Consider the following 27,338-nt stretch of genomic DNA (forward strand, 5'->3'; position numbering starts at 1 on the left):
TGCATGGACACATGGGCACACACACACACAAACACACACACATCATCTCTCCCACACTCCGTCTGTGCTCCTCCGGCTTCACATTATCAGGGCTTACATACTGTTCTACACACACACACACACACACACACACACACACATATACAGTCTTATCTGAGCATTCCAGCAAAATTCCTCTTACATGTAGCCTAATCTCTCTCTCTCTCTCTCTCTCTCTGAGCTGCCCGGTATTAATGTACTGTATGTTATATCCAAGCCCGGTCTCTCTAATGCATTGTCTCTCCCATATACTAGTGCTTAATGCAGCTCAGGTCACAGATCAGCCAGTGCGGTTAAAGACAAGAACACAAAGTGCTAACGCTGACTCGAGGCCTGACAGCGGACACTCAGGAAAGGTTTGATGCAGCGCAAACTAGTCAAAAATGAAATAAATGCTATTTGCAACATGGCCAACTAGTTAAACAATGGTTAAAATATCAAATATCAATGTTCAATTTATACATTATATATCATAGAGTATATATATATATTGTGGCGTGAGGAGGCGGGGGAATCGTGGGTCCGCCCCACGCCGGAGCGCACAGCCCAATGTGTCCCAGCTGGCTCGCATCCGGACTGATTAAGCAGCCAGGTATACAGGTATAAAACTCAGCCTCAGCTCACTGAAGGGGAACTCTTACACTGGGGAGCTGAGGGCTGAGGCTGCACGGACTCGTATGTAGCACGTAAAAGTAAACTAAGTAACTCTACAGACTCTAGAGCCCCACTGGGCGGTAGCTATGTTTAATTGAGTTATTTTTGGGTGTGGTGGAGGGCATCCTTTGCAAATAAAGGTATGATTTGAGTTCATTTACTCCCCGTGTCTGTGTATCTCTGTGAGCTTCCTCCTTCCGGGTCACAGTGATCACGCCCCTAACCCCAGGGGCCTACCACAATATATATATATATATATATATATAAGCTTCAGATTCATATTAAAAAATAAAGCCTATTATTCTAATTTGGCAGAAATCCAGGTATCTAATCCACAACCATACCATTGATAACTTAGTGTGCTAAACACTGAGCCACCACTGCACTGTAAAAGATTAATTGGCAAAAACTAGCCTAAATATATGTAGTATATGTAGACATAGATGCTTATATGATGCAATTGTTCTTACTAATATGTCTTAAAATAAACAATGGCAAAGTCTCAAAATGAGAGAAGACTTAAATCAAGCAAAAAAAACTCAATTTGTTTGCCTTAAATTTGGAAACAAGACTCGGAAAATTTGTATTAGTGATTTTTTGTGCTTAGTTTAAGTTCAAGTCACCTAAAATTAGGTAAAATTTTAAGTAAGATTATTATTCCAAAACCTGGCAATGGGTAAAATTAATAGGAAAAAATCATAATAGAGGAAAAAACGAATAATTTTCTTGAAAAAACATACGTTTCCTTGCAAAGATGATTAGACCTGAGATAAGATTAAAATAGTCTTATTTCACACAATAAAACTAACAATCCACAATAACATACCTATTTAAACATCAGATTTAGGACATAATTGGACAAACCAAACAGAATCACACCTTCTAAAACCTGATAATATTAAATGAGGCCAAAGAGGTTTTGAACTGATTTGTAAAGATCTGAAATTTGCATTGACACAGATTTAACACAGAACAGAACGTATTATAATTTTTTCAACTTATGCAACTAAAAAATGTAAAGAAAAAACGTACGTATGTCAGTGTAACCAAATACAGAATTTTCTATATTTTATTTTTTTTTTTCATTAATGTGCAGAACTTGCTTTTGGGGGAACTCCCAATATATTCACATTCACGCTCGCGCCATCCAATCCCATCCATCAGTCTTCCTCATGTTTCTCTATTATATCTAAAAAAGCAGCTACGCAATGTTTTCTACAGCCTAGCTGTGAGAAAAGTAGCTTTCCACAGGGAGGAACACTTTCCTGCGAGCAGTTTCACTTCTAAGCCCAAGCTGAGCTCTCTCCACCTTCACACACGATTCATCCCACATAAAGCAGGTCTTTTAGAGGAATCTTTGAAGAGCTTTTCAGGCTGGCTTTGGCCACTCGCTGAGCTTCCCCCTATAACAATTTGTGTGACTGAGCTGCCTCCATCTGAAGTCGAGCGAGACCACTTTCAGCTTCAAATACTCCGAAAACGACTGCCGCCTCGCTCTCAGTCTCAGTCCCCTGCCACACAGGCATGAAAGAGACTAGAGGACTCCAGTAAAACAGAGGTCAAAACAGCTAAACGCGCCCCGCTAGCATCCTGCTAATCCTGCCGGCTTCCCTCGCTTTCAGCTTGGAAACGACTGCCAAACTTCAGGTGACGCTCTCATGAATAGAAAAGAAGCTAGCTGCCTTATTATTCAGCTCTAAATGCTATTCAAGTTTAACCGTGACAAATGTGTGACGTCTTTCTTTATTGAGTTCTGTGGAAAGACTTGACAAATTTCCCATAAAAAGTCATAAAAAAAGAATACTGGAGTATTTATAGCTTATATATAGCATTGTGTATATATAATACATTTACTTTTTAAATTCAAAGCCCTTACGGAACAAACTATCTTCCACTACCAGAGCAGAAGCGTCCCTCAATATCTTTAAGAAACTCCTGAAGACAGAGCTCTTCAAAGAGCACTTACTCTCCTAACAAATCTAACAAACTACCTTCCACTACCAGATCAGGAGAATCTCTCACTATCTTTAATAATAAACTCCTGAAGACAGAGCTCTTCAAAGAGCACTTACTCTCCTAACACCTCTAACTAACTACCTTCTACTATCAGATTAGGAGAATCTCTCACTATCTTTAATAATAAACTCCTGAAGACAGAGCTCTTCAAAGAGCACTTACTCTCCTAACACCTCTAACACACTAACTACTCTAAACTCATTTCCTGTTCCCCCTTCTTCCTCTTCCTCTATCTGACTTTTACTCTGTCAATAATTGTTTATGTCCTCTATTGCTAATGTACATCATTATTTATAAGTCGTGTTGGATAAAAGCATCCGCGAAATGCTGTGTAATGACCAATACTCAGCAAAAAAAAAAAAAGGAAATACATAGCATTATGATGCAGTATAATATTTCATCTCCATCATGCTGTCCTATTATCCATTTTGAAATTACACACACTCATCCCTCAAGCATCTTCTGTCAGCTAAATAAACGCGAGTCAACACACAGTGAAGTGGTTTCGATCCCACGACCTTGCCTCTGACAAAGCATTATTATCGAAGAAGAATAGACTCTGTGTAAGACTCTCACGCAGGAGGCGGGCCGGAACCGTCCAGAACTCCGCCTCCCTGAAGAGCTGTTTGTTCTGGCAGATGAGAGAAGCTTGTGGAGCTTGATGTCGGAAATCAAACAGAGCTGCGAGAGCTTCTAACAGCCGGCCTCGGGCAACAAACCGTTGAGCCGCGTAAACGCACGCCAACCGCGGCCAGTTTAGAGGAAACGTTTCAAACAAGCTCAGTCGTGCAGATGAGAGGAGGAGAGGAGGAGATCTTGCATCAAAAAAAAACAAAAAAAAAACTGACTTACAACACAGGAATTGCTCTAAGACTCTAGAGCTGTTCTCCATACTTGATATTTGGCAAGATAATACTATAACTATACCTCACAGCATCTGTGTTACGCCACAGCGGTTGGTGTGGCACACTGGATAACACCACTACCTGCTTATGAGCTACCAAATCATGTGGGAGGCTGGGATTCAATTCCAGGTCTGAATGACTATACTGTGATACAACAACATGAGCCCTTGGGCAAGACTTCAAACACTACATTGGCCCAACTCAGGAACAACCTTGTAAGTCACTCTAAAAAAGAGCGCCAGCCAAAATGCCGTAAATGTAATTGCACTGAATAGGATAAAATGCTTCAAGAAATACTAGGAATTATGGATGTATTGGTTCTTTACTGCAGGTTTACCTTATTTTTTTTATTAGCGCCACCATGTGGAGTAATGAAGCAGTAGCTTAAATAAGACAAATTGGGGGCGAGTCTTGGGGAGTTAGTGTGCCTATGTTGGCATGCATCGATATGACTGAAATGATACAATTCAACATCCATATAGTTTCCCAATCCTCATCAACACACTTTGGGATACACTCAATGTTTTCAACAAAGTAAGAAATGCAAAGCTGCTGTCATGTCAAGGCATGTCATGATCACTCATTTTAATTAAAAAGTACGTAATGCTAAAAATATTTACAATTAACAATAAAGCAATAATAAAGCAGTAACAGCCTTTTAATTGCTTAAACGAGGCATACAAATGTTTAAATGTTCTAAATAAATCAAACAAATACATTAAAACTACTGTTTTTAAACCAACTACACCTACCAGCTCAAACATGTAATGCCTATTAAACATAATGGACACTATAATCAGGTCATGTACAGTGAAATTACAGTACTAGCTACTCATATATAACCAACCAAATTCACCCAAGCTCTGTATTTACGCATCACATTATTGGTGTAAAAACAACTGCAATACCTCTAAATGACAAATATCGATCTTTAACTTCAGTAAGGAAAGTCAAAGGCTAAGCTGCATTTCTGTCTAGATTGCTTTTTAAAGTGCCTCCTGTACAAGGGCCTCAGAGTGTTCCCAGGTGTGTGGCAGATTCATTGCTCTAAGTCATTTGAAACATTAATAATCAATATCTGCTTGTGGTCTCGATAGAATGTTTGAAGGACGTAGTTTGCGGAGGAGAGGAGAACATTGCATCCCCTTAGAATATGAGACTATAGTCCAAACTGCTCTCAACTCTAAATCCAAGCAAATATAGAGACATCTAGGGCTGGAAACTATGAAAATAAATTATATACTAATAGAATAAAAGGCAAAAAAAAAAACTGTCCAAAATGGATGTCAGCACATCCAACCTTCTGAAATATTATGTTGCCAATTTACCAATTTCCTTGATAAAGATGTTGAGCGAGCGATCGTCGGCATTCCAGGCATGCCGCAGCTGCAGCTCAAACTGCTCTTAGCTCTAAATCGAAGCAAATATAGAGACATCTAGGGCTGGAAACTATGAAAATAAATTAATATGCATTTTATTTTTAATTCCAGGTGATATGAACAAAATAAAAGCCAAAAAAAAACTGTCCAAAATGGATGTCAGCACATCCAACCTTCTGAAATATTATGTTGCCAATTTACCAAAGTAATGCACCCTTTAGTGAGCATCAGTCTGTGAGAAATGCTGTAAATAATGTATATTACCATAGGGGTGGGAAAATATATTGATATGACCATATATCTTATTGATATATTGCATTGAATATGGATATTTATATTGAAACCTATACGTTTTATGCCCCTATGATTGCCTCCCAATTTGACTTACCAAAGTTACTGCTTCAAGTTACTACTCCACATGGCGGCACTAATCAAAATTAATAGGGTAACCTGAGGTAAAAAAATATTGGATGTCAAATTCTGTGGAACACCAATAAATCCACAATTCCTGGTATTTGCTTATATATAAATCACAGTCTGCCCTATGGAAAATATACAAAACCAACAGCCAATAAATTGTAGGGCCCAAACAAAACAAATTAACCCGGCTCAAACTTTGGCAATATAAAGCTTAGTACCAACTTCCCAACATTTGACTTTTTGTAACTTCTTTTACAACAGTAGTTTCCTGACTTTGTCTTGGAGCCCCTTTGCCCTACATACTCACATCAGTGTGGAATCAAATGTGTCCAACGGAGGGCAGCTGTTTCTTTTTTTTTTTGACCAGGGTTGAGCCCTATTACCATTCAAATACAGGCACACCAGTCAAGCACAACAGCAGCAATGTTATAAAAAAGAAAGAAAGACAAGACTTACGATCTAATCCGTTGATGTATCGCATGGTGATCTCACAGTGTCCCCAAACAGCACTGACGATAGGGTACAGCTTCTTTCCTTTAAGCCCTCTAAAGGCCACGCCAAGATACTGTCCATCCACCATAAAGCTGAGCGTGCCCTCGTCCATGTCCAGCACCACCACCAGGGTGTCGGGCAACACAAAGGCCTCTTCAGGCTCCAGGAAGCTAGGGTAGGTAGGCGACGATGAGGCCGGGCGATTCTTGCTGTTGTGGTAGAGCTTGTTACGGCCCAGGTCCCAGCCCCAGGACTCGCCGTCGCTGCCCACCAGGGATGTGTACCCCACCGAGTGCAAGGGCGCCTCAGCAGTGGCCACACCCACTACAGCATGCGTGCCCCTTTGCCTGGAAGGCCAATGGATGCGCCAGACATGGAGGCCACGCGTGTAACCCACACGCCCGCGGATACAGTCTGTGCTCTGGGCCACGGGGTGCCTGTGGAAGGTCAATTTGTCGTCATCCTTGATAAAGATGTTGAGCGAGCGATCGTCGGCATTCCAGGCATGCCGCAGCTGCAGCTCATAGGGTGCCGGTGGCATGTCCAGCAGTAAGTCCAACCGGGCGGGTTTGAAGAAGTCCGGCCCACGGAGCTCCCTCCGGAGCGGGCGGTATGAGGGTTCGCCCCGTACATCCACCGACTTGATGCTGCCCGAGATCTTCTGACCCATGGTGACCCTCGGCGTAGGAGGAAAGGGGAAAGGGGAAAGGGGAGGGGGTGGAGCTAAGCTGGACGGGTTGGTCGTCTGGCGCCTGCTGTTACCTCATCAAAGCGCCAGGATGTCAGGCTGAGAGCCACCTCCGACTAGGCAGGGGCTGGCAGGTGCCAGCTTTCCGTAGCCTCTGAGTCGCCCTGCGGGGAAACACACACACAGATAGACATACAGATGTGTTGCGACCAATGCGGTAAGACTGTAATGAGGTTTTAAGGGAGTGGCTTGAAAGGAGATGCTGGTTAATAAAGAGGGAAATGTCACCGGAGAGGAAAGGCTAGTACAAAATAGAGGAGACAGAGGAAATGTATATGTATGAGAGTGAGTGAAGGACAGACAAGAGAGAGAGAGAGAGAGAGAGAGAGAGAGAGAGAGAATGCATTAACAATGAGACAGGGAAGGAAGCACACTCACTATACACACACAAACACAAACACACACACATACACATAGTTTCTGATTGAATCAGTCCACTCCACTTCATGTTCATTATATACGTAGACCAGTGATTTCCAACTCTGGTCCCAAAGTGAAAACCAGAAAACATTTAATTGTCCTTTACTTTGCACATTTGAGTGATTTCCTGCTCTAATATACCACTACCAACTGAGGAAAGACATGGGAATTAGGTGATTATCTGGTTCAGGTGTGTTGGGAAAACCCTCACCCATGGTCAGCCTAACCACCAGGAAGTTGGGCAGCACCAAAGCCTCATAATGCTCTAGCATGCTTGAGTAAGTAGATGCCATTGAGGCTGGGTGATTCTTACTGTTGTGGGAGTTTACCCTTCTCTACCACACCACTTCCAACTCATGAAAGACTGTGGAATTCGCCGATTAGCTGGCTCAGGTGTGTTGGGAGCAGTCTCACCCATGGTCAGCACCACCCCCAGAGTTCTTGGGAGCACCAAGGCTTCATAAAGCTCTAGGAAGATGGGGTAAGTAGATACAGATGAGGCTGTGTGATTCTTGCAGCTGTGGGAGTTTACCCTTCTCTACCACACCACTTCCAGCTCATGAAGGACTTTGGAATTAGCCAGTTAGCTGGCTCAGGTGTGTTGGGAGCAGTCTCAAACATGACCAGCCCCACCACTAAGGTGTTGGGCATCACAAAAGCCTCATAAAGCTCTGGCATGCTTAGGTAAGTAGATGCGGTTGAGGCTGGGTGATTCTTACTGTTGTGGGAGTTTACCCTTCTCTACCACAACACTTCCAACTCATGAAAGTCTTTGTAATTAGCCAGTTAGCTGGCTCAAGTGTGTTAGGAAAATCCTCACCCATGGTTAGCACCAACCCCAGAGTTCTGGCTTAAGCTCTAGCATGCTTAAGTAAGTAGATGCCATTGAGGCTGGGTGATTCTCGCTGTTGTGGGAGTTCACAACAAGACATTTTTTTTAGCAAAGGAAGGGGAATTGGGAATTAGCTGATTATCTGGATCTAGTGACTGGCTTGAAAATTAGCCGATTACATGGGTAAGTTGTTTTGCAAGCTGAGTAAACACTAAAATGTGCAGAGCAGGGGATTCTACAGGACCAGGGTTGGGAAACACTGACCCACCCAGTACTATGTTATTAAAAAAAATACATAAGAAAAGCACCAGTGCACCAGTTTGTTAAAACTATTTTTCAAGTCCTTACATAAATATATGTTTACAACACATACCCTTAAATAGAGATGGACAATATGGTAAAATATCTTGTCATGGTATTTAACAGCATTTTAAGACATTGGGGAGAGGTTAGGCCATTGATAACTGGGTTGTGGGTTCAATACCTAGGCTTACCTAGGCATGCATCTACTGTTGGACGCTTGACCAAGGTCCTTGTGTGCATGTGTGTTCACTGAAATGAGAGGTTAAAGATAAAGGGCAAATTCCCTGCAGTATTGTCACTATAGAAGCATATTGTTTTTCCGATAAGAAAATGTACCACGATACAATAAAGTACCATCATATTGACCATCTCTACCCTAAAATTTCAGAAAAGTCCCCATTATGGCTCATGTAAGCACACACACACACACACACACACACACACACACACACACACACGCAAAGAGCAGAAATATTGAGCTGTCTGCTTGTGCCCGGAGAGAGCAGCACTCTAGGCTGCGATGGAATGTACTGGAAGTACACTCATTTAGCAGATCCATATTTAATGAGCGCCTTTTAGAAGAGCAGTGGCAAGCAAAACAAAGCAGAGGAAACAAAAAAATGGGTAATTATTTATTTCCAGCCCCCCCCCCTCCCCCTCCCTTCAGGCTTCTAATGCTTCAGAGGCTGTCGCGTAAAAAGGGAATGAGAAAAGGTCTCGGTTTGCATAAGAGATCTAGTCACTAGGCCACTGCCACATGAAAGGAATAGTTCAGCCAAAAATCTGATTTACATAACTTTCCCCCTTTTAGTCAAAATGTAGCAGAGCGTGTTTCTCTAGTGTTTGGAGAAGTCTGCTTATTTGGATAAAGATTAGGATCTGTGTTAGCAGCCGTAAAGCAGTACAGCAGAATGTAGCCTCCACTAGTGTACCCACCTCGCTTTGCCAACAGACCCACCCAGAATGTTTCTTGGGCAGTCACCATATCGTCCATGGAGCAGTTTGGGTTTAAAAGCTCAAGATTGCTCAAGTTCACTTAATCCATGAATGCTAAGGAAAGGGGGGCAGGGGGATTCATTATGGGGGGAAAATCATCATTCCATGAGTTTGAATGTGGTTTGTGTCTATGTAGACTTGCAATCTTTCAGAAGCCTTGTGCTGATCAACATCACCCTTTGGAGAAATGAGGGGAAAAAGCGCCATCTACCCACCCAGAGAGAGCAAGACCAATTGTGCTCTCTCAGGGCTCTGGCAACTGATGGCAAGCTGCATGACCAGGATTCAAAACAGCGATCTCCATATCATAGTGGCAGAGCTTAATTTTAACATTGGTTTAATGTTTATTTGGATACAATCCGGGTTAGCACCCAAACATCCCTTTCAGACAGCTTCCTCTCACAGCATCCACAGTTAATCCTGTTGGATGTGGTTGGTCCTTCTTGGTGGTATGCTGACATTACCCTGGATACCGTGGCTCTTGATACATCACAAAGACTTGCTGTTTTGGTCACAGTTTTATTGTCCAACACCTGTACATCAGGTAAATTACACTTATAATTTTTTTTACAAAGCTACAGACAGCGTTAGCGTTCTGGTGTTAATGGCCAGGCCGATGTCAAAGAGTGAAAAGCGAAGAGCGAAGAGGAATGGTGTAATGGAAGATTGAGACAGTGATAGGCAACAAATACTTAGGCGCAGTATGAAACGTTAGCCGCTCTGCAGTTCGCTCTACAGTCAGTGACGCATTGTCTTTTTCCAGGAATGCGAGTAGAGTCTTCCTGTTCAGACGCCTGCCAGAGGATCCAGCTTACACACACACACACACACACACACACACTGGCCGTGACTCCATAGTCCCACGTAAACAGTGAAAGAGATGCCAAGAATCAGGCCAAACACATGCACCATGCACTCAGACAGGCTATAATCAGACCAGCCCTGCACACGGCCTGGGTCAAGCAGCACGGAGAAAAAGAGGCCAAAGGACTCAAATGTACAGACACACTTACGTACACACACACACTCACGTACACATGTGCGCTAACTTCAGACAGTCTCACCACAGCGAGGTCACAGAGCCAAGACGAGGGCGAACACAAGAGGGCTGGTGTACAGACGGCAGGAAGGAGGGCGGCCAGACGGCCAGACAGTCAGAGAGCCGGGATTCCTGGTTAAGTGCTACCAGCATTAAAGGGTAAATAAATGAGGTCATGAGAGACGGGGAGGGAAAAAAGAGTGGAAAAAAAACAGAGAAAAACCCAGACAGGCAGATTTGCCAGCTCAACGAAATATGTGCCAATCTCGATTCCTAAAAAAACAAATAAAAAAAAAAAAAGACTAGGTGACTCAGGTACAGCCGCCGCCTGAAAAGAATCCTGAATCAGGACACAGAGGGTTTAACAGATTTGCCCGCAGGCCACGATAATGTTATTCAATCGGCCCCGTCTCAATTTCAGACTCACGGGTCAGATTCAAAATCCCTCCTCCCCTATCCCCCCCCGCCCCCCCCCCCCCGGGTCATTCATACCGTAGCCGGTTTGTCACTAATCCAAAAACCAATACAGACGTAATTACAAAATTAGCAGCGGAAGGTAGTTCGGGACAAGGTTTTGATTGTTATTCAATTTTCGCTGCTGACTAATTCAATTTGCATGCCTGTAAAGTGGCGCTCTCACATCTGCGGACCCTCGCTCCAGTGATTAGCCCGACGAGAGGCAGGGGAGAGTGGAGAGGCGGTTAGGAAAAAAAAAAACAAAAAAAAAGTGACGAAAGGACAAAGTTCCTTTCAGATCAATTCTTTCCACTGGAGAATGGGGCCAAAGTGCACAAATGGATGTGGAAATATGCGGAATGGAGGTATCTTTATACCTTTATACGGATGGCATTACCAAAGTTCATTAGTCTAGAGTAGAGAGAGATGTTACGACTCATAAAAAATTCCACTTTTTTGAGTCATACCTTTTTCGAACTATATATATCACCTTATTTCACCTCATTTTCCACCGAATTTAGAAGCCCAAATCTAGCCACTATCTTTTTTTTCAACTGCCACAGATGCAACATCACTAGAAAGCCTTGGATCACCATTAGCACTTAGAAGAAAGCTTCCTCAGTTCCTCAATTCTGATACACAATCTATCAGGGTCAGCCTGTGCTGATCAACACAGGCTACAACAAAACTACAAGAGATGTGGAGCCAAAGCACCATCTATCCACCCAGAGAGAGCATGGTCAACTGTGCTATCTCGGACTCTGGCTGCTGATAGCAAGAAGCATAACTCGTGATTGAAATCAGACATCCTCAAGTCATAGTGACAGCACTTTAGTCCCCTGGAGCTAAGCCTGAGATAAGACTGAGTAAAAAGCCCTATTCCTGAACTAACATGTTATCCGAAAACTAATGCTTGACATCATATCTAACAAAATAGCTGCAAAATGAATTGTTTAATAAACCATATATATATTGGCCTGATAACCAACCCTGTCTGCTCTCTAATGTACTGTAATGTGTGTAATGTAATCATTAGAACAGAGCACACTGACACTTGATCGGCCATAACATTAAAACCACTGCCAGTTAGAGAGAAAACAGTCAGTTCTTAAGGTTGATTTATTGGACATAATGGAAATATATGGGCATTCCATTTATACAGGGTATGAGACACTCAAATAAAAGAGATTTTGTGATGGCTGGATGGATGGATGGATGGATGGATAGATAGATGTAGACTTCTAGACTTGATGTCAGATACCACAAGACACCTTCAGATTTCTTGAGGTGTCCATGCCTTAACAGATCTGAAACAAAAAGGGCCTCCACAATATTACATATAGGTCGTTTTTTACGTTTTAAAGCAAAAAGACAACTTTATTCCTAAAACTAAAAATGTAACCCCCATAGTGTGACAGAGAAAATCCCTTAATAAAAAGAGAGGCAAACAGTCTAAACTTCTGAGAACAGCACTCGCAAACACATTCACAACACACACACACACAAGCACAGGCTTCAGGGCAGCAAGCAGCCTGTAGTGGCGTATCACTGCCGACTCACTCCCGGGTCACATCATGAGAGAGGATGACTGTGCGGCTAAGCCGAGATGGCAGGCATCCATCCGGAGGCTGAGGAACGCAAACAACATCAGTTACAGCCCCTCTTGTGCCAGGGTAAATGAGGCAATAAACTCAGGGCCCCTGTGATGCTAAGACTCTAACAACCACGTCCTAATGGAACATCGGCATGGACGTCCCTATCTAGCCAACCGTGCAACACTCAGCATCATACAAGGGAAAGTGAAATCTTAATAAAGTAGGGCTAACTTTTACTGTCTATCGATAAAAATAAAAAAGGGTCTGGACATGGTAGAGATGTGCTTGCATGGGTTGGGTTGGTATCAGTGGATCAGATACAGCAGTGCTGCTGGAGTTTTTAAACACTGTGTCCAATACTCCTACCTAGATACAGTGTAGATACTTGTAGATAAAGAAGCTTTGAATCTGTTACTGCACAGTTTGTGTTGGTCATTACCTAGTCCAGGGGTCCGTTTTTAATTTTTCCACCCATTCTTGGGCTCCCTATCTCCTTATAAGGGAGTTTTTTTGCAGCCGTGTCCCAATTCACTAGCCGGGGCAGCAGAAGTGTTTTGGACTGGTTCAATCCCAGGTGAGGTTTTACCTTGGTTTTACCTGCTTTGAAATCAATTGTTCTACAATTGGGTTCAACAACCCTCTAGGCTGAAGAGCTACTGGTCTGTACCTCTTCATCTTATTACACTTCATTTTCCAAAACATAATTTTATATTTTTTTGTGGCCCGCCACGCAGCCGCTTGGAAAATATCTGGCCCGCAGCCAAACTTAATTGCCAACCCCTGCTCAAGTCCTTGGTGGACTTTTTTTGGTGGACTTTTCTCAGTCCAGCAGTGATACTGAAGTATTTAAAAACTCCAGCAGCACTGCTGTGTTGCATACACCACTACCATGCTAATCAGTGTTAATCACTGCAGTCCTGAAATTGAACCAGCACCCAAACAATAGCTGCTTGGTTGTGGTCCACTAAACTACTTCTTGCCTGGGCAAAACAAGGGTCTTCGAAAAGCTTAAACTGATTTAGTATCTTAATGTATTGTGTTTCATCAGTACTTGGATATCTAACAGCATTGTAACATCACATATTTTGTATACATCGTGCACCACTATTACACATGCAACAACAACGGCCTCTTTGTACAAATGTTGTTGTCTTTTGGAGGCATGCAACTATGAATCGCTTCTGACTCCCTGTGCCTCCAGGCCAAAGACAGTCAGGGCTGTGAGTCAAACCTCAATGGTACCGAGCCAGTCAAAACAGCAAAGCCTGGATTGTGCCCTGTGGTGGATGCAGGCAACACTAAGCTCTTTTCCTCCTCTTTCACTTGTACCCGTTAATGTGTTCTGTGGTTTCTTCATAGGGCAGTTCATTCTGCTGCGCCATACCTTCAAGACACTTTTGTTTACTTCAACACATCATTTATTTAGTAAAAGAAGACAGAAGTGAATGGCACTGGCCGTGAAGAATAGAGAGGACTTCAACCATTCTATTGAGAAACTAGAGAAGATGACGGAAGTCTACTGTAAAGTCTAGAACAGAGAAGTAGGGAACTGAGAAGTTTTTATGTTTTCTAGGTTTTCATATGAGTAACTATTGAGATTCATTGTTTCCTGCTACCAGGAAATGTTCCCCAGGGTTTAGGCAAGGGGTCAAAGGGGCTAATGATTGCCCCAGATCAGTGGTTCCCAACCTTGGCCCACTACGTGCAGGGCAGGGGTCCTCCAAGACACAGCTTGGGATTTTGAGGAACATGGATTTAGATTCTGTGTTGGATTTTTGAAGGCTTATTTAATTGTGGACGCATTTGTAAGACCTAAGGGCAAAAAAGCAGGGACTCATTTTGTACCTTATGAAGAAAGTCCCAACAATCCAACAACAAAGACTCACTAATGCTATTCCTCGTATAAGGAAGACTCAGTTGTGCATCAGGAAAACTATAGACACTGATCTGGATGCCACTTGCTTGACCTGAAAGCCCAAAGGCAGGGGCTTAAGACACCCCTGGGGTTCAGTCATTGCATGTACCTGTACATGTACCTGCTATGGGTCACAGTAAATAGTAAAGGCACCTTGAAGAAATGGTGCAGCTTAACATGTCCTATGGAGTGACCACAGAAAAACAAAGTAACCTCTTGGGGGAAGGTCTATGCATGCTCAATGTCTCGATCCTCAGTCCCTTGTCATAGAAGTATGGTTCTAAGTTCTCTTTTGTGTATCTTGAGTAGTCTATACATGCTAGTTTCTAGTTTCAAAGACTGATGAAGAGACTGGATGAATAATGTTACACATATATGGGGCCTTTCACAACACCTAAGGATGCTTTACAATCCCGATCAATGCTTTGCACTCAACACATGGTATTATTTTACTTGGATGGTCCATTATAGATGCGTCATAGATGCTCACCTAACATTCAGCTGACAAGTCAAGTGTTGTATTAACTCCCACAGAGTTGATTTCAACTCTTATCCCAAGGGTTTATATAGATCCACACTCTTTGGATTTAAATGTACACTTTCGAAATAGTTAAACATTTAACACCTTGCCACCTGAGTTCCTCTTTAACTCACATTTGTGTTGATTTAACTCCCTAAATTATTACACAAATACTGAAGAGAGTTAAAAACTAAATTAGAAGATTAGTCAATTAATGCAACTATTTATTATCTTGTTACAATTTACTTCAGATGATAACTTGCTCTTATAGCCTACAACACGAAGAACCGTTATATAGAATATAATTGAATTCCCAATGGAAAGTAACCCTGGTGGGCAAGACTACATATGGTAAGTTAGAAAGGGGGGCACGCCCATTATGCGAATAATGAGTTTAATAGTGTGGAGTTCAATAAAATCTCTGTGGAGTTGGGCAGGTTTATTTGGGTTATTTGGGATTCAACTCAACTCAACTCAACTCAAATCTAATCAAATCAAATAACTCCAACACTGATCACCATTTAAATCTGAATGAGTTAAAATGACACTTTGGGAGTGAAAATGAACTTTTAGCTGTTTAACTCAAATTTTAACTCTCCAGTTTTTGCGGTGTAACTTTAAATTAACCCTAAATCAAATCCCAACCCTAACATTGACCTTAAACTCCAAGCTAACCCTAAGTTTAGCTCTTAAAATTAAGGTCAGAATATATGTTTAAGGGTTAGTTGTAGGGTTACATTCAAGTAAGGTTACAGATGCATTTAAATGACATTAAGTTAAATGTTAGTTGGTTCTTCATCTAGGCATCGACAATAGACCCTTCTAGTAAAGTGTTAACCACTCCTTTACACTCCTTTACACCCCGGTTAAAAGTGGAAGACAATCACACATAGCATACTCTCAACCGGAAATGACTGTCCATCCAGGTAGGGACTTGAACCCAAGACCCCAGCACAGAGAGTTAAAAGTGTTAACCACCAAGCCTAGCCAAGCAAATGTTCCACAATGCCAGCCTTACTCTTGAAATAACTAAATTTCTCGTTAATGTACTCATGATTTCACGACGCCCACCAGGAAATTGTGCAGTTTTACAGGATTCTGTCTCCAGCTTGTTTTCCCTTTAAACTCCTTTCCATTTTACCACAGTTACAGTATAATCCCTGCTATAAGTGCACATGTGAAAGGGCTTTACAAGAGAAGACTGTGAAGCACTTTAGACCTTATAAAGGAGCTTCAAACCACTTGAGAGAGACGAAAGCCTTTTGAGGGCACAAACGTGCAACTGTGGGTCTGTAGCGGTGTTGTTTAGTCTGCGACACTTTGTGTTCATCACTGTACTCAGCCTGTGTTTATGTTACGGCACTCTGTTCGCTAGGGAAGACCTTAAACTTCAGTTTGTCTGTGTTGTGTAGCATTACATTTACATTAATTTACATTATATTACATTACATTATATTACATTACATTTACAGCATTTAGCTGATGCTCTTATCCAGAAAGACTTACAAGGTTATTCCTATTACAGAGGTGGACCAACGTATTGTTGTAGGAGTCTTGCCCAAGGACTCTTATTGGTGACCTGGAACCTGGAATTGAACCCTAGCCTCCAACCACCAAATGAGAAACCACTTGAAAATGATGAGTTTCTTTAATTTTAACAAATTAAAAACCTCTGGAATATAATCAAGAGGAAGATGGATGACAAGAAGCCAACAAACCAAACCAAGCTGAACTGCTTGATTTTTTGCACCAGGAGTGTAAAGCATAAAGTTATCCAAAAGCAGTGTGTAAGACTGGTGGAGGAGAACAAGCAAGCAGGCAAGATACATGAAAACTGTGATTAGAAACCAGCGTTATTCCACCAAATATGGATTTCTGAACTCTTAAAACTCTTTATGAATATGAACTTGTTTTCGTTGCATTATTTAAGGTCTAAAATCTCTATAAATAACTAAATCAGAGAAACTGATTCAGAAACTGAAGTGGTCTTTTTCTTTTTCCATTTTGTTCCAGAGCTGTAAACCGTACACAAATGTACAATTTAAAATCACTGACCGGCACGTGGATTATTGCTATTGCTAATAATGGAACGTGTGCCAGGACACTTTGTGCTTGATCCCTTTATCAGTTTTGCCAACTGTCACCAGTGAGGTGATGGATGCCGCTGTCTCCGCCCGCCGGGGGGCTTCGAGGAACGCAAGCTCACCATCTGTTGTTTACGTTTGCTCATCAAGTTTATTTGATTTGTACATCTTTTCCCCCTCATCTCACTTGGTTCGGTCCTTTCTCTTTCTATTTCCCTGTCCGTCTATCTTTCTGTCCCTCAGGTTGGGCCAGTTCTGTGCCAACAGACGGTGTGTGATACTGGTGTGACACGTCCACTCCTGTGGTCCCTCTGTCCATGCTCATTCTAATTAAACACACACACTTCCACAGCCCTCAGAGGGAAACCAATGGGCACACACACACACACATACAAACATGGTGTGAAAAATATGTGCCATCCAGACAACAGGCATCTGTTCTGCCAGGCGGTGGTGGCAAAATCCCGCCACTTCGAACCAAACCCACCGAGAAACCCACCTTCTAAAAGAGGCTCAGCAGGTTCATTCAGTCTTTCAGCGATATTCAATCTCTTCTGTTTATGAAAAAAACATGATTCACAGGCGCCTAGGAGAGGGTTTAGTTCATGAACAGTCTTTAAAGTGTGTGTGTGTGTGTGTGTGTGTTCCTCTGGCATGACATGCTCCGACTGGTGAGACAGGCTCTGAAGTGACACGCGGGCGGATGAATCCGTGGACGGCCTTCGGAGACTGTCACATCAAAGACAGCGGGAGACTTCGGGTGGGAGGGGATGAAGCTCGGCCAGGACAAACAAGACGCTGCCACCAACACTGGCTCCAATTAGAGCCGAGAGATTCTCCTACAGCGCAAATTCTGTTTAACCTTCATCGTGAAGACAATGCCTTTACGCTCAGACCATGAGACTTATGATGGACTTTCACAGAAACTGACATTGTGGTCAAAAAGGAAAAACCTATATGAACTATAGTTGAAAGTTTAGACTGTCTACTGTAGACACAACAATGAAATGAAGAAATTGTAGATATATATTAGAGAGAAATATCTTCAATAGAAATAACAATAAGTAAGGGTGTGCCAAAGTGAAATCATTCACCCAAAGAAAAGACAACGGTCCAACTTTATAATGAGTGTCTTTAATAAATGTGTAATTATACATTGACAATACATGCAACAGCATTGTAACTACTAGTAAAGTCCAACTTAACAAGTATCTTATTTTATAATTTTTGGAATTACCCATCGCAATCATTATTACTCCCCCTATCTCTAGTGATGCCCCAACACCAGAAGGGTGAAGACTAGCACATGTCTCCTCTGACACATGTGAAATCAGCCACCACCTCTTTTCAAATTGCAAAATGCAGAGCATCACAGCTCGCTCGGAGGAAAGCGCAGGGACTTGGTTCCTATACATCAGCTCACAGACATCAGCCTTCTGCTGATCTACATCACCCCAGGAGTGATGAGGCGAAAGAGGCATCTACTGCACCCACCCAGAGAGAGCAGGGCCAATTGTGCTCTCTCAGGACTCTGGGAGCCGATGGCAAGCTGCATGAACGGGATTCGAACTGGGGATCTCCTGATCATAGTTGTGAGTATGCAACTGACACTGCTACGCATGCATAATTATATAATCTGTAATATATAATTTGTAATCAATTTACAAATTTTACATGTTACCGTGTTATTACACGAATTGACAATATGTAACTACACATTTATTAAAGACTTCTTTAAAAAAATGCTACTTTTTATGTCATCTTTTACAACTAATGTAGAATGAAGCACACTTTGTTGTAGATGCATCAAACGTGCTAGCTATGTGAAAACATTATAAAGTGTCAGATTTAAGAGAATGACCCATAATTGTGAAATTAGGCTAAATCTGCAAAAAGAAAAAAGAAAAAAAGATTGGAAACCAATCCAAAAAAGGCTTAAGATTAGTTCTAGACTACAGCTTCATATCTTTTTCAATGGAGGATATCCAGTCACAGAGCTTTGTAGTCTAGCACCAGGGTCAACCATCGGTTGAAAAATCAACCCTTTAGTATGCAACAGACCCAAAATGCATTTTGGATATTGTATTCATACAATGGTGAAGAAAATACACATACTGTATTTGGTATTAGGCCTTTAACCAAATGCTTCATTTGTTTAAAAAATGCTCCAGTTTTGGCAAAAAAAAGTTAATTTCAGTGCATCACTAGTAACAGTATTAAAAGACTATGCTAGGCTAGGCAAGGGTATTCTAGGCTAATGTGAGCTGCTGCAGTTACAGTCCAGTCAATAACACAATAATAATTTCATTTTTAATATTTTTTGTCACAAGACCAAGGAAAAACAGCAAGTTTCATTCTGAGTCAGATTAACAGGGTGGTAAAAAGGTTCTAAATCTGATAATTTTACATCCTAAACAAAGTCAAATGCTTACTAGTTTTATGCATCTTAACTTAAAATACTGAACACATGCAATATATTAGCACCTTTAATGAATGATAAAAAAGAAAGATAAAAAAAACTGCATTAGGATATCCCTGTGGATGATAATTAAGATGTAGCTTAATTAAAAACAGATTCTGCCAACGCTACGAAATCCACTCACAGTTCAGCCTTTCTCACAGCTCCACCTGGAGTGTTTTCCAATCTGTCAGGAAGACAATCTTTCTGTTTGCGTCATAAGAACCAGATATCTTTATATATCTTTATATATTCTTATACTGTGGAGCACTTTATGAAGTATTCAATGCATAAACTGTATATAAAACAGCAAACAGTGAACATTTTTTCCAGATTTGTCGCAGTTGCACTATACAACTCAGGAAGTCTGACAAGTCGGCCTAGATGCTGTTTTCCTAAACTGCTCACCTCTCTTCCCCAGAGCCCAGCCCCGTTCCGGTGTTGCGGCGGGGAGCGAGGCTACAGCTCCAAGCCAATAAAACAGTGTGTCGGAAACCATTTGGAGCCCAGCAATCCGTGAAACTGCGACAGGGCGAAACAGCCTTTAGTCAGAGGTGTCTGAGAGGAGATGAGGGGAAAGGATTCTCGCGGGAGTCTGACAAAGACTAACTAATTTGTAAGTCGGGCACAAAAGAAATTCCGGACCTGATTCGACAAGGGAGTTGAGAAGATGTTCAGCTACGCCAGCCCTGCTGCTCTGTTCGTTTCAGAGTTTCTCCTGCTGCTGTATGTCCACTTCAATTTAGGAAGACATTGTTAGGTGTTAGGTCCAAGCATCTACCATTTATCTAGGATACCATAGCAACCCCCTTGCCACTTTATTGCAACAACCTCGTACTGTATATTACTGTATTACAACAAGTAGGAAACATGAGGACTCCAAGTGGTACAGCTAAGTGACTAAGCACTGCCACTATGAACAGGAGATTGCCAGTTTGAATCTTGTTCATGTAGCTTACCATCAGCTGCCGGAGCCCTGAGAGAGCATACTTGGCCTTGCTTTATCTGGATGGGTAAATAGATGGTGCTCTCTCTCCCCACATCACTCAAAAGGGTGATGTCGTTCAGCACAAGGCATCTGTGAGCTGATGTATCAGAACCGAGTCGATGCGCTTTCCTCCGAACGCGCTGTGATGCAGCTCGAAAAGAGGCGGTGGCTGACTTCACATGTATCAGAGGAGGCATGTTCTAGTATTCACCCTCCTGGTGTTGGGACATTAGTAGTGATAGAAGGAGGATAGGAGTCCTAATGAGTGGGTTGGGTAATTGGCCATGTAAATTGTGGGAGAAAATTGGAAAAAAAAAATGTAATTAATTGTCAGATGTTTGTCTGATAATATTTTTTGTTGTTGTTGTTGTTGTTTTTACCTTGAAGAAAAGAGAGTAGACCATCTAAAATTAGCTATCAACCAAAGTTGAAACTCTTGAACTCTCTTTAATGTCCTACCAAAATGTCCAATGTCTGTCCAACGTCTTCTTCCAGCTGCCCAACCTTCTCACCTATATATCTGCACCCAGAGACCTATAAAATTTACTATAGCTACACTGCTCATTTGACCAGGTACATTAGAACAAATAAATAAGCAAAACTTGATGGTCCACCACCACAGAAAACACAAGGACAAGAAAACATAGGACAAAAGAGTGTGACAGTTGGGAAAAAGGCCTCAGGAGGGTAGTGTTCATGTGTGTGTGTGTGTGTGTTTTTGTGTGTGTGTGTGTGACTGCAGTCTGACAGTCCTGAAGCCATTCATCAACATGACCAAAGTGTCCACCCCCGACCTGGAGGCAGCAATTGCAGGATTTTATACAAACACACACACATACACACACACACACACACACACCAGCTCTCCCTCGCATGGCAGATGTGCGAGGCTCCCTTCTGTCCAATAAAGCCACAAATGCACCCACACACACTCCCAAACACACCCCACTGGTACTAATTCCGTGGCACTCCACTCCACAAAGCAGACACTGGAGTGGTCTGGGCAGGCAGCAGTCACGAGGGTCTCAGAAACAGCTTTGCACAGCTGAGACCTACAGCCTCCCAGAGGACGCTCTGAAACAGTGGAGCGGGTGAAGGAGGTGTGTGTGTGTGTGTGTGTGTGCGTCTGTGTCAGCCCAGTGTACTCCTACATACATGCACTGATTAACCCTTAAGCCTTGAGAGATCCCCTGTGTAGACCGACTCATCAATTCCTCACATAACTTATACATTCCTTTCATATTAACTAATGAATTATTTATCAAGGTGCCGATACTAAACAATAAAGGACCAGAGGTCTACTTATAACATTCTAGGGGGGGCGTTTTTATTTGACTGTTTTCCATTCTTTTTTACCGCTTAGAATGAAACAGGCATTGTTTCCGTCACTGTCCCTTTAAGAGAGATACATTTAAATGAGCTTTCTTTTCATTGGTAGACCTGTATTTCTGTATTATGACTTTTCTGCCATATTTCTGCCGTATTCCTATATTGTGCCTTTTGCCTATTATGCCAGCAGTCAACACCTGAAACACTCCTTATAACTTCAGGGTGAGTAGGCGGGCCTAAACTGCCGTAGGCTACATACAGTTGGTGCATCTAATGTGTTTATACAGTTTATTGAAGCACATCATGCTAATATAAATTGATAGATGTCCTTGTTAGGGGGCCATTTAGTTTAACCAGCAATTTAACCATTTCTGCTACAAATTAAATGGCTCATTAAACCCATTCATAATTAGAACTAATTTAAATATAATCAAATATCTTAGTCAATTAAAGGGGTTTTCCATTGGTTTGGCACATGTCATAGTCCATGATTAGATAGATAGATAGATAGATAGATAGATAGATAGATAGATAGATAGATAGATAGATAGATAGATAGATAGATAGATAGATAGATAGATAGATAGATAGATAGATAGATAGATAGATAGATAGATACTTCATTGATCCTAGAAATGCACCATGGATGCAGGGTGGCTAGTCTGTTCACATTCACAAGCCAGACACCACCAGTCACCATCATTACCACACATTGCTATGGTAAAATTTGTCCCATACATCAAGCACCCCTCACTCAAGCTCAAAAATCTTCTGAAATTCCTATTTGGCTTGCCATGAGCATGTTGGCCAGTGTTTTGCTTTACTCACAAGAAAACACCTCACAATGTATACAGCTTTGACCATTTCCAAGCCATTCATTGATGTAACCTTTATAAAGGGTTTATAAACGCGTTACAATTAAGGTTATTAATGGTTACTAATTAGGTTGTAAATGCCTTATTAATTAATTATTAATTATTAATAATCAGTTATAACACATACGTAGAAAGGGCAACAATATAGATGGCTGTGGGTTCACTATTTGGCAAAAAACAGGTTATTGTTGCCCTTTCTACGTATGTGTTATAACTGATTATTAATGATTTTTAAGGCATTTACAACCTAATTAGTAGCCATTAATAAACTAATTGTAAACCATTTATAAACCCTTTATAAAGGTAGTCTTATAATAGAGTGGTACCAAAATGACTAAATTTGCAATGAAGACGACTGAAATCCACCATTTCTCAAGTTGGTCTCAAGTTTTGCTTGACATAAAAGCTATCAAAATAATTTATATTTTTTTACGTTTTACTGAATTATGCAATTTAAAAAATGCCTGACGATATTGCACTATGATAATAGTGAGTGATGGTGAGATCAAACAAACATACACTAATGTACAAAAATATGGTTAAGTAAAAAAGTTTCTCTCTTTCTCTACACACACACATGTGCGCGCACACACACACACACAAACAACAGGTCTCAGTGACCTCCTTCACCCCCCCCCCCCCCCCAACCCCCCACCTCATCCAAGACTAAACTACTGGTGCTCCATCTGGCCTAAGATAAACACATTCCACTGTTGGCAATCCACAGCCACAAACACACACACTCACACACACACACACACACACAACACACACACACAAGTCGAGGACACAATAAGGCGCATTCAGAGCTGGTGTCCTTCCGAAAGAACCTGAGTGTGGAGTCAGCTGGCAGTGGGGGTCCTTCCTCCGTCGAGAGAAAGAGAGGAAAGAATTGAAAGAAAAAAAATGAAAGAAGCTGCCAGGACAGAACCGCACCGAGAATCCCCCCAGCCTAGCCCACCCTGCTCTCTCTCTCGCTCTCTCTCTCTCTCTCTAATCACTTTATCTCACCTCAACAGCTGAGAAAATACCCCTGTAACCAGCGGTCGAATTGGGAAACCTCTTCATGGGGTGTTGTAGACCCAAACGACTTTAGGGGCATTGCTGATACCTTCCCAAGATACCTTGTTTCTGACACTAAAATCCATCAGATACAATCTTAATCTTAGGAATGCACCACATACTGTATAATTTCAGCATCATCACTGCAATGGACACGAGTGGAAAAGTCAAATCGCAGGACGTACAGTGAGATTTAAGGCAAATTAAATAAAATCAAAGCACATCATGTTTTTTTTACTGTTCTCATTTCCTTTTCATCACAAATCTGCCACAAGCAGATTATATCTGGCCAATATCATTTATTTTACTCTACTTCTGGATACAGTGAGTGCATTATTAATAACGTGACATGTTGGATCACTGGCTGAGGGCAAAATCTTGTATTTTTAAATATTGCACTATATATTGCAGAACAACATAATATTACAATATCTCAAAGTACAATATTCTTTTTTAATACTGTGCAGCCCTAGACTACACTTCAGCTTCACAGGAAAACTCTTACAATATGACCGATATATTGGTTGATTGGTTGGTTGGTTGGTTGGTTGGTTGATAATATCGCCTGATACTGAGCACCTGACCCACTAAACAAAAAAATAAACTGTTGCAGACAACAGACAATTAATGATGCTTTCAAATAGATCCCATTTTCTTCCCAATTTACAAATCCAATTGCCGAACCCACCACCCAACACCATGTGAACTTAGACTCCGCCTCTTTTTCGAGCTGCTGCTGATGTAGCATTACCGAGTAGCATCACAGCGCTGACGCTCGGAGGAAAGCGCAGCGACTCGGTTCCAATACATCAGCTCACAGATGGCTTGTGCTTATCGACATCACCCTTTGGAGTAATGAGGGGAAAAAGCGCCATCTACCCACATAGAGAGAGAGCAAGGCCAATTGTGCTCTTTCAGGACTTTGCCAGCTGATGGCAAGCTGCATGAATGGGATTCGAACCAGCGATCTCCTTGTCATACTGGCAGCACCATAGTCTGCTGAACCACTCTGAGCCCCTATATATGTTTTAATTGTATCACACTTTTACATAATAAGCTTTTTTTCTTAGTGTTTTCATCATGCGACCAGTACTGCTTAATTGTGTGGAGTGCATTTCCCAGAATCCACCAGTTTTGATATATTAGCTTCTTGATTTCACCTTGCTTATTAAATTTTTTCATCTGTAAGTGTCTGACCTTCAGAAGTGTTTACCAACATACTTGAAAACAAAAAAAATAATAATTTACACAGTTTAATTTGAAAGTGCAGCAAACTTTGAATTAGTCCAATTTAACTAGATAGAGACAAAATGCACTGGAAATCAACTTAAAAATACGTTTCAACAAGTAATATAAAGGACTGCTTTAAATAAAAAAGCAAAAATGTGGCGCAGAGCAAGCAAAATCATTTGAACCAAAAGCTCAGATATATTTTGTTTCTGATCTCTTTCAATAAAGCTTGTGTTCAGACTACTGGATTGAAATCTGGATTTGAATCTGGATCTGGATTTAAGTTTTGTATGTTGTGTTCACATTTCGACTTATCACTCAATGTTTTCCAGATAATATAGACTGCAGTGAAGAAGAGATTTTGTTAACATGGAATGCTAAGTAGTAGCATTTTTAGTTTTAGTTTAGCTTAGCTTAACTGTGTGTAAATACAGCCTACAGTGCAGAAAAATACAGAATTTCTAGTACATTTACATACAGGCAGATTAAACCATGGAATTTCAAAATGGATAATAGATCCTATATTACATAACAACATTAATCCAAAGTAGGGGTGGGTGCGTCAACTTTACAAACACCCCTTCACCACCACCACCAACACCAATGCCACACACTCTCCAGTCCTTCAGACTTCTAAAAGTCTTTTCCTTCTTTTATGTTCTGGAAGTGTTCCAAATGTCAGTTTGCTTATGCTTAAGGGGTCACAGGGAGGTTTAGGAAGAGAAAGAGAGAAAGAGAGAGAGAGAGAGAGAGAGAGAATTGGGAATGGAAACAACCACTGGGATCCCACCTCCATAAAATAAAGAGAGAGCTACAGAGGAAGAAAGAGAACTGCAGAAATGTACAGAATTCCGGATATATCCAAGGCAGCTTATATCTTGGAATTACAACATGGATAATCCAATCCTATATCACATAACAGCAATAATCCAAACTAGGGATAAGCATGGGGGTCGTCAATGTTACAAACACCCCCTCAGTGTCCGTAACAAACACACGAAGACAGGGTTCCATTCTAGGGTCTATAGAGCTTTTATTAATTAAGATGTGGATTTAAATAGAGAATAAAAGAGTGTGAGAACCTCCAATAAAATGCTAAATGTACATTCTGTCTATCCCATAGCTTACACGTTCTTTCTATCCCTCACACATTTTCCAGCAGGACTTGGCACCCTGCCAACACTGCCAAAAGTACCTGTTGGTCTTATATAATATTCTAATTTTCTCAGATACGGATTTTTTAAACCATTAATCATCAACAATAAAAGAAACAGACGCTTAAAATAGATCACTCTCTGTGAAATACATCTATATAATATGTGAGTTTCACATTTTTCACACTTTTCAATGATATTCTAGCCTAAAGACAACCTAAACCACCAGCCTTATAACACAGATAATCCAATCCTCTAACAACCTTAATCCAAACTAGGGGTAGGCATGGTAGGTATCAGTTTTACAAACAGAGACATGTCTATAACACACCATCACTGCCACCACAACAACACACACACATGCTCCAATTTGTTTCCATGATATTCCTTAGATTTCCAGGAGGATTTTTCTAACTTTTCCAAACTTCCAGAGCTTTTTCCGCCCACTTTAGAGTGGGCAGTTTGCTCATGCTAGAAGGGGTCACATGGAGTATAGGAAGAGAATGAGGAAGAGAGAGTGTATAGCAGCCTACCAACACCACCAAACACTTGCTGCAAATGTATTTAAACTGCATATTGTGTGGTGTCCCACAGGGTTCCATTCTAGGGTCTATGAAGCTTATGTCAATTATCCTAGCGATGCTGTTATAGGAGTCGAGAAATGGAGTGTGGCCATACATAATGAGTCTTAGGGGTAAAGAAAGGGGTCACAGTGGGGACGACTTAGGAAAAGGAGGAGAGATAAATAGAGAGTTTGAGATACTTGAACTGGACCCCAACTGTATGTATATTCTGGAAGTTCTCCAATAAGAGTTTCCCAATAAGAGTGGGAATTTTGCTCATGTTTAAGGCATTACTGGGGGTTTAGGAGGCTGTAAATATCTTTAAACAGCTTGATATGTGGTGGTGTCCCACAGGGTTCCATTCAAGGGTCTATAAAGGTCATGTAACTTATCATAGTGATGCTGTTATAGGAGTCGAGAACTGGAGTGTGGGCTTACATATAGAGTCTTAGGGGTAAAGTGGTTACTGAGGGATGACATAGGGAGACAAAAAGTGAGTGAGAGATAGAGAAAGAGATACTTGATCTGGACCCCAACTGTATGTATATTTCACAAGTATTCCAAAAGAATGGGGCTGTTTGCTCATGTTTAAGGCATCACAGGAGGTTAAGATTGCTACAAATGTCTTTAAACTGCTTGATTTATTATAATATACTGTGGTGTTCCACAGGGTTCCATTCTAGGGTCTACCAAGCTTATGTCAATTATCATAGTGATGCTGTTATAGGAGTCAAGAAATGAAGTGTGGGCTAGGGGGGTGACTAAAGGTGACAAAAAGAGAGCTAGATATGGAGACTTGTATGTATATTCTGGAAGCTCTTCAATAAGTGTTTCCCAATAAGAGTGGGCATAAGTTTAAGGCATCA

General features: G+C 41.4%; 1 protein-coding gene across 2 annotated transcripts in view; it reads right to left on the reverse strand.

Annotated features, from left to right (window-relative positions):
- Positions 1–27,338, reverse strand: part of spsb4a (splA/ryanodine receptor domain and SOCS box containing 4a) — a 77,207-nt gene that overhangs the window by 48,426 nt on the left and 1,443 nt on the right. The window contains exons 2-3 of one of the 2 annotated variants that reach the window (XM_049482203.1): positions 8,400–8,457; positions 5,870–6,757 (exon numbers count right to left, since the gene is read on the reverse strand). In XM_049482203.1, coding sequence (XP_049338160.1) covers positions 5,870–6,575 — 706 coding nt within the window. In that variant the 5' untranslated portion in view covers positions 6,576–6,757; positions 8,400–8,457. The remainder of the gene's footprint in view (positions 1–5,869; positions 6,758–8,399; positions 8,458–27,338) is intronic. The other variant, XM_007228671.4, reaches the window with a different exon arrangement.

The sequence above is a fragment of the Astyanax mexicanus genome, chromosome 8, assembly GCF_023375975.1.
Source record: "Astyanax mexicanus isolate ESR-SI-001 chromosome 8, AstMex3_surface, whole genome shotgun sequence".
In the NCBI taxonomy this organism is placed as follows: domain Eukaryota; kingdom Metazoa; phylum Chordata; class Actinopteri; order Characiformes; family Acestrorhamphidae; genus Astyanax; species Astyanax mexicanus.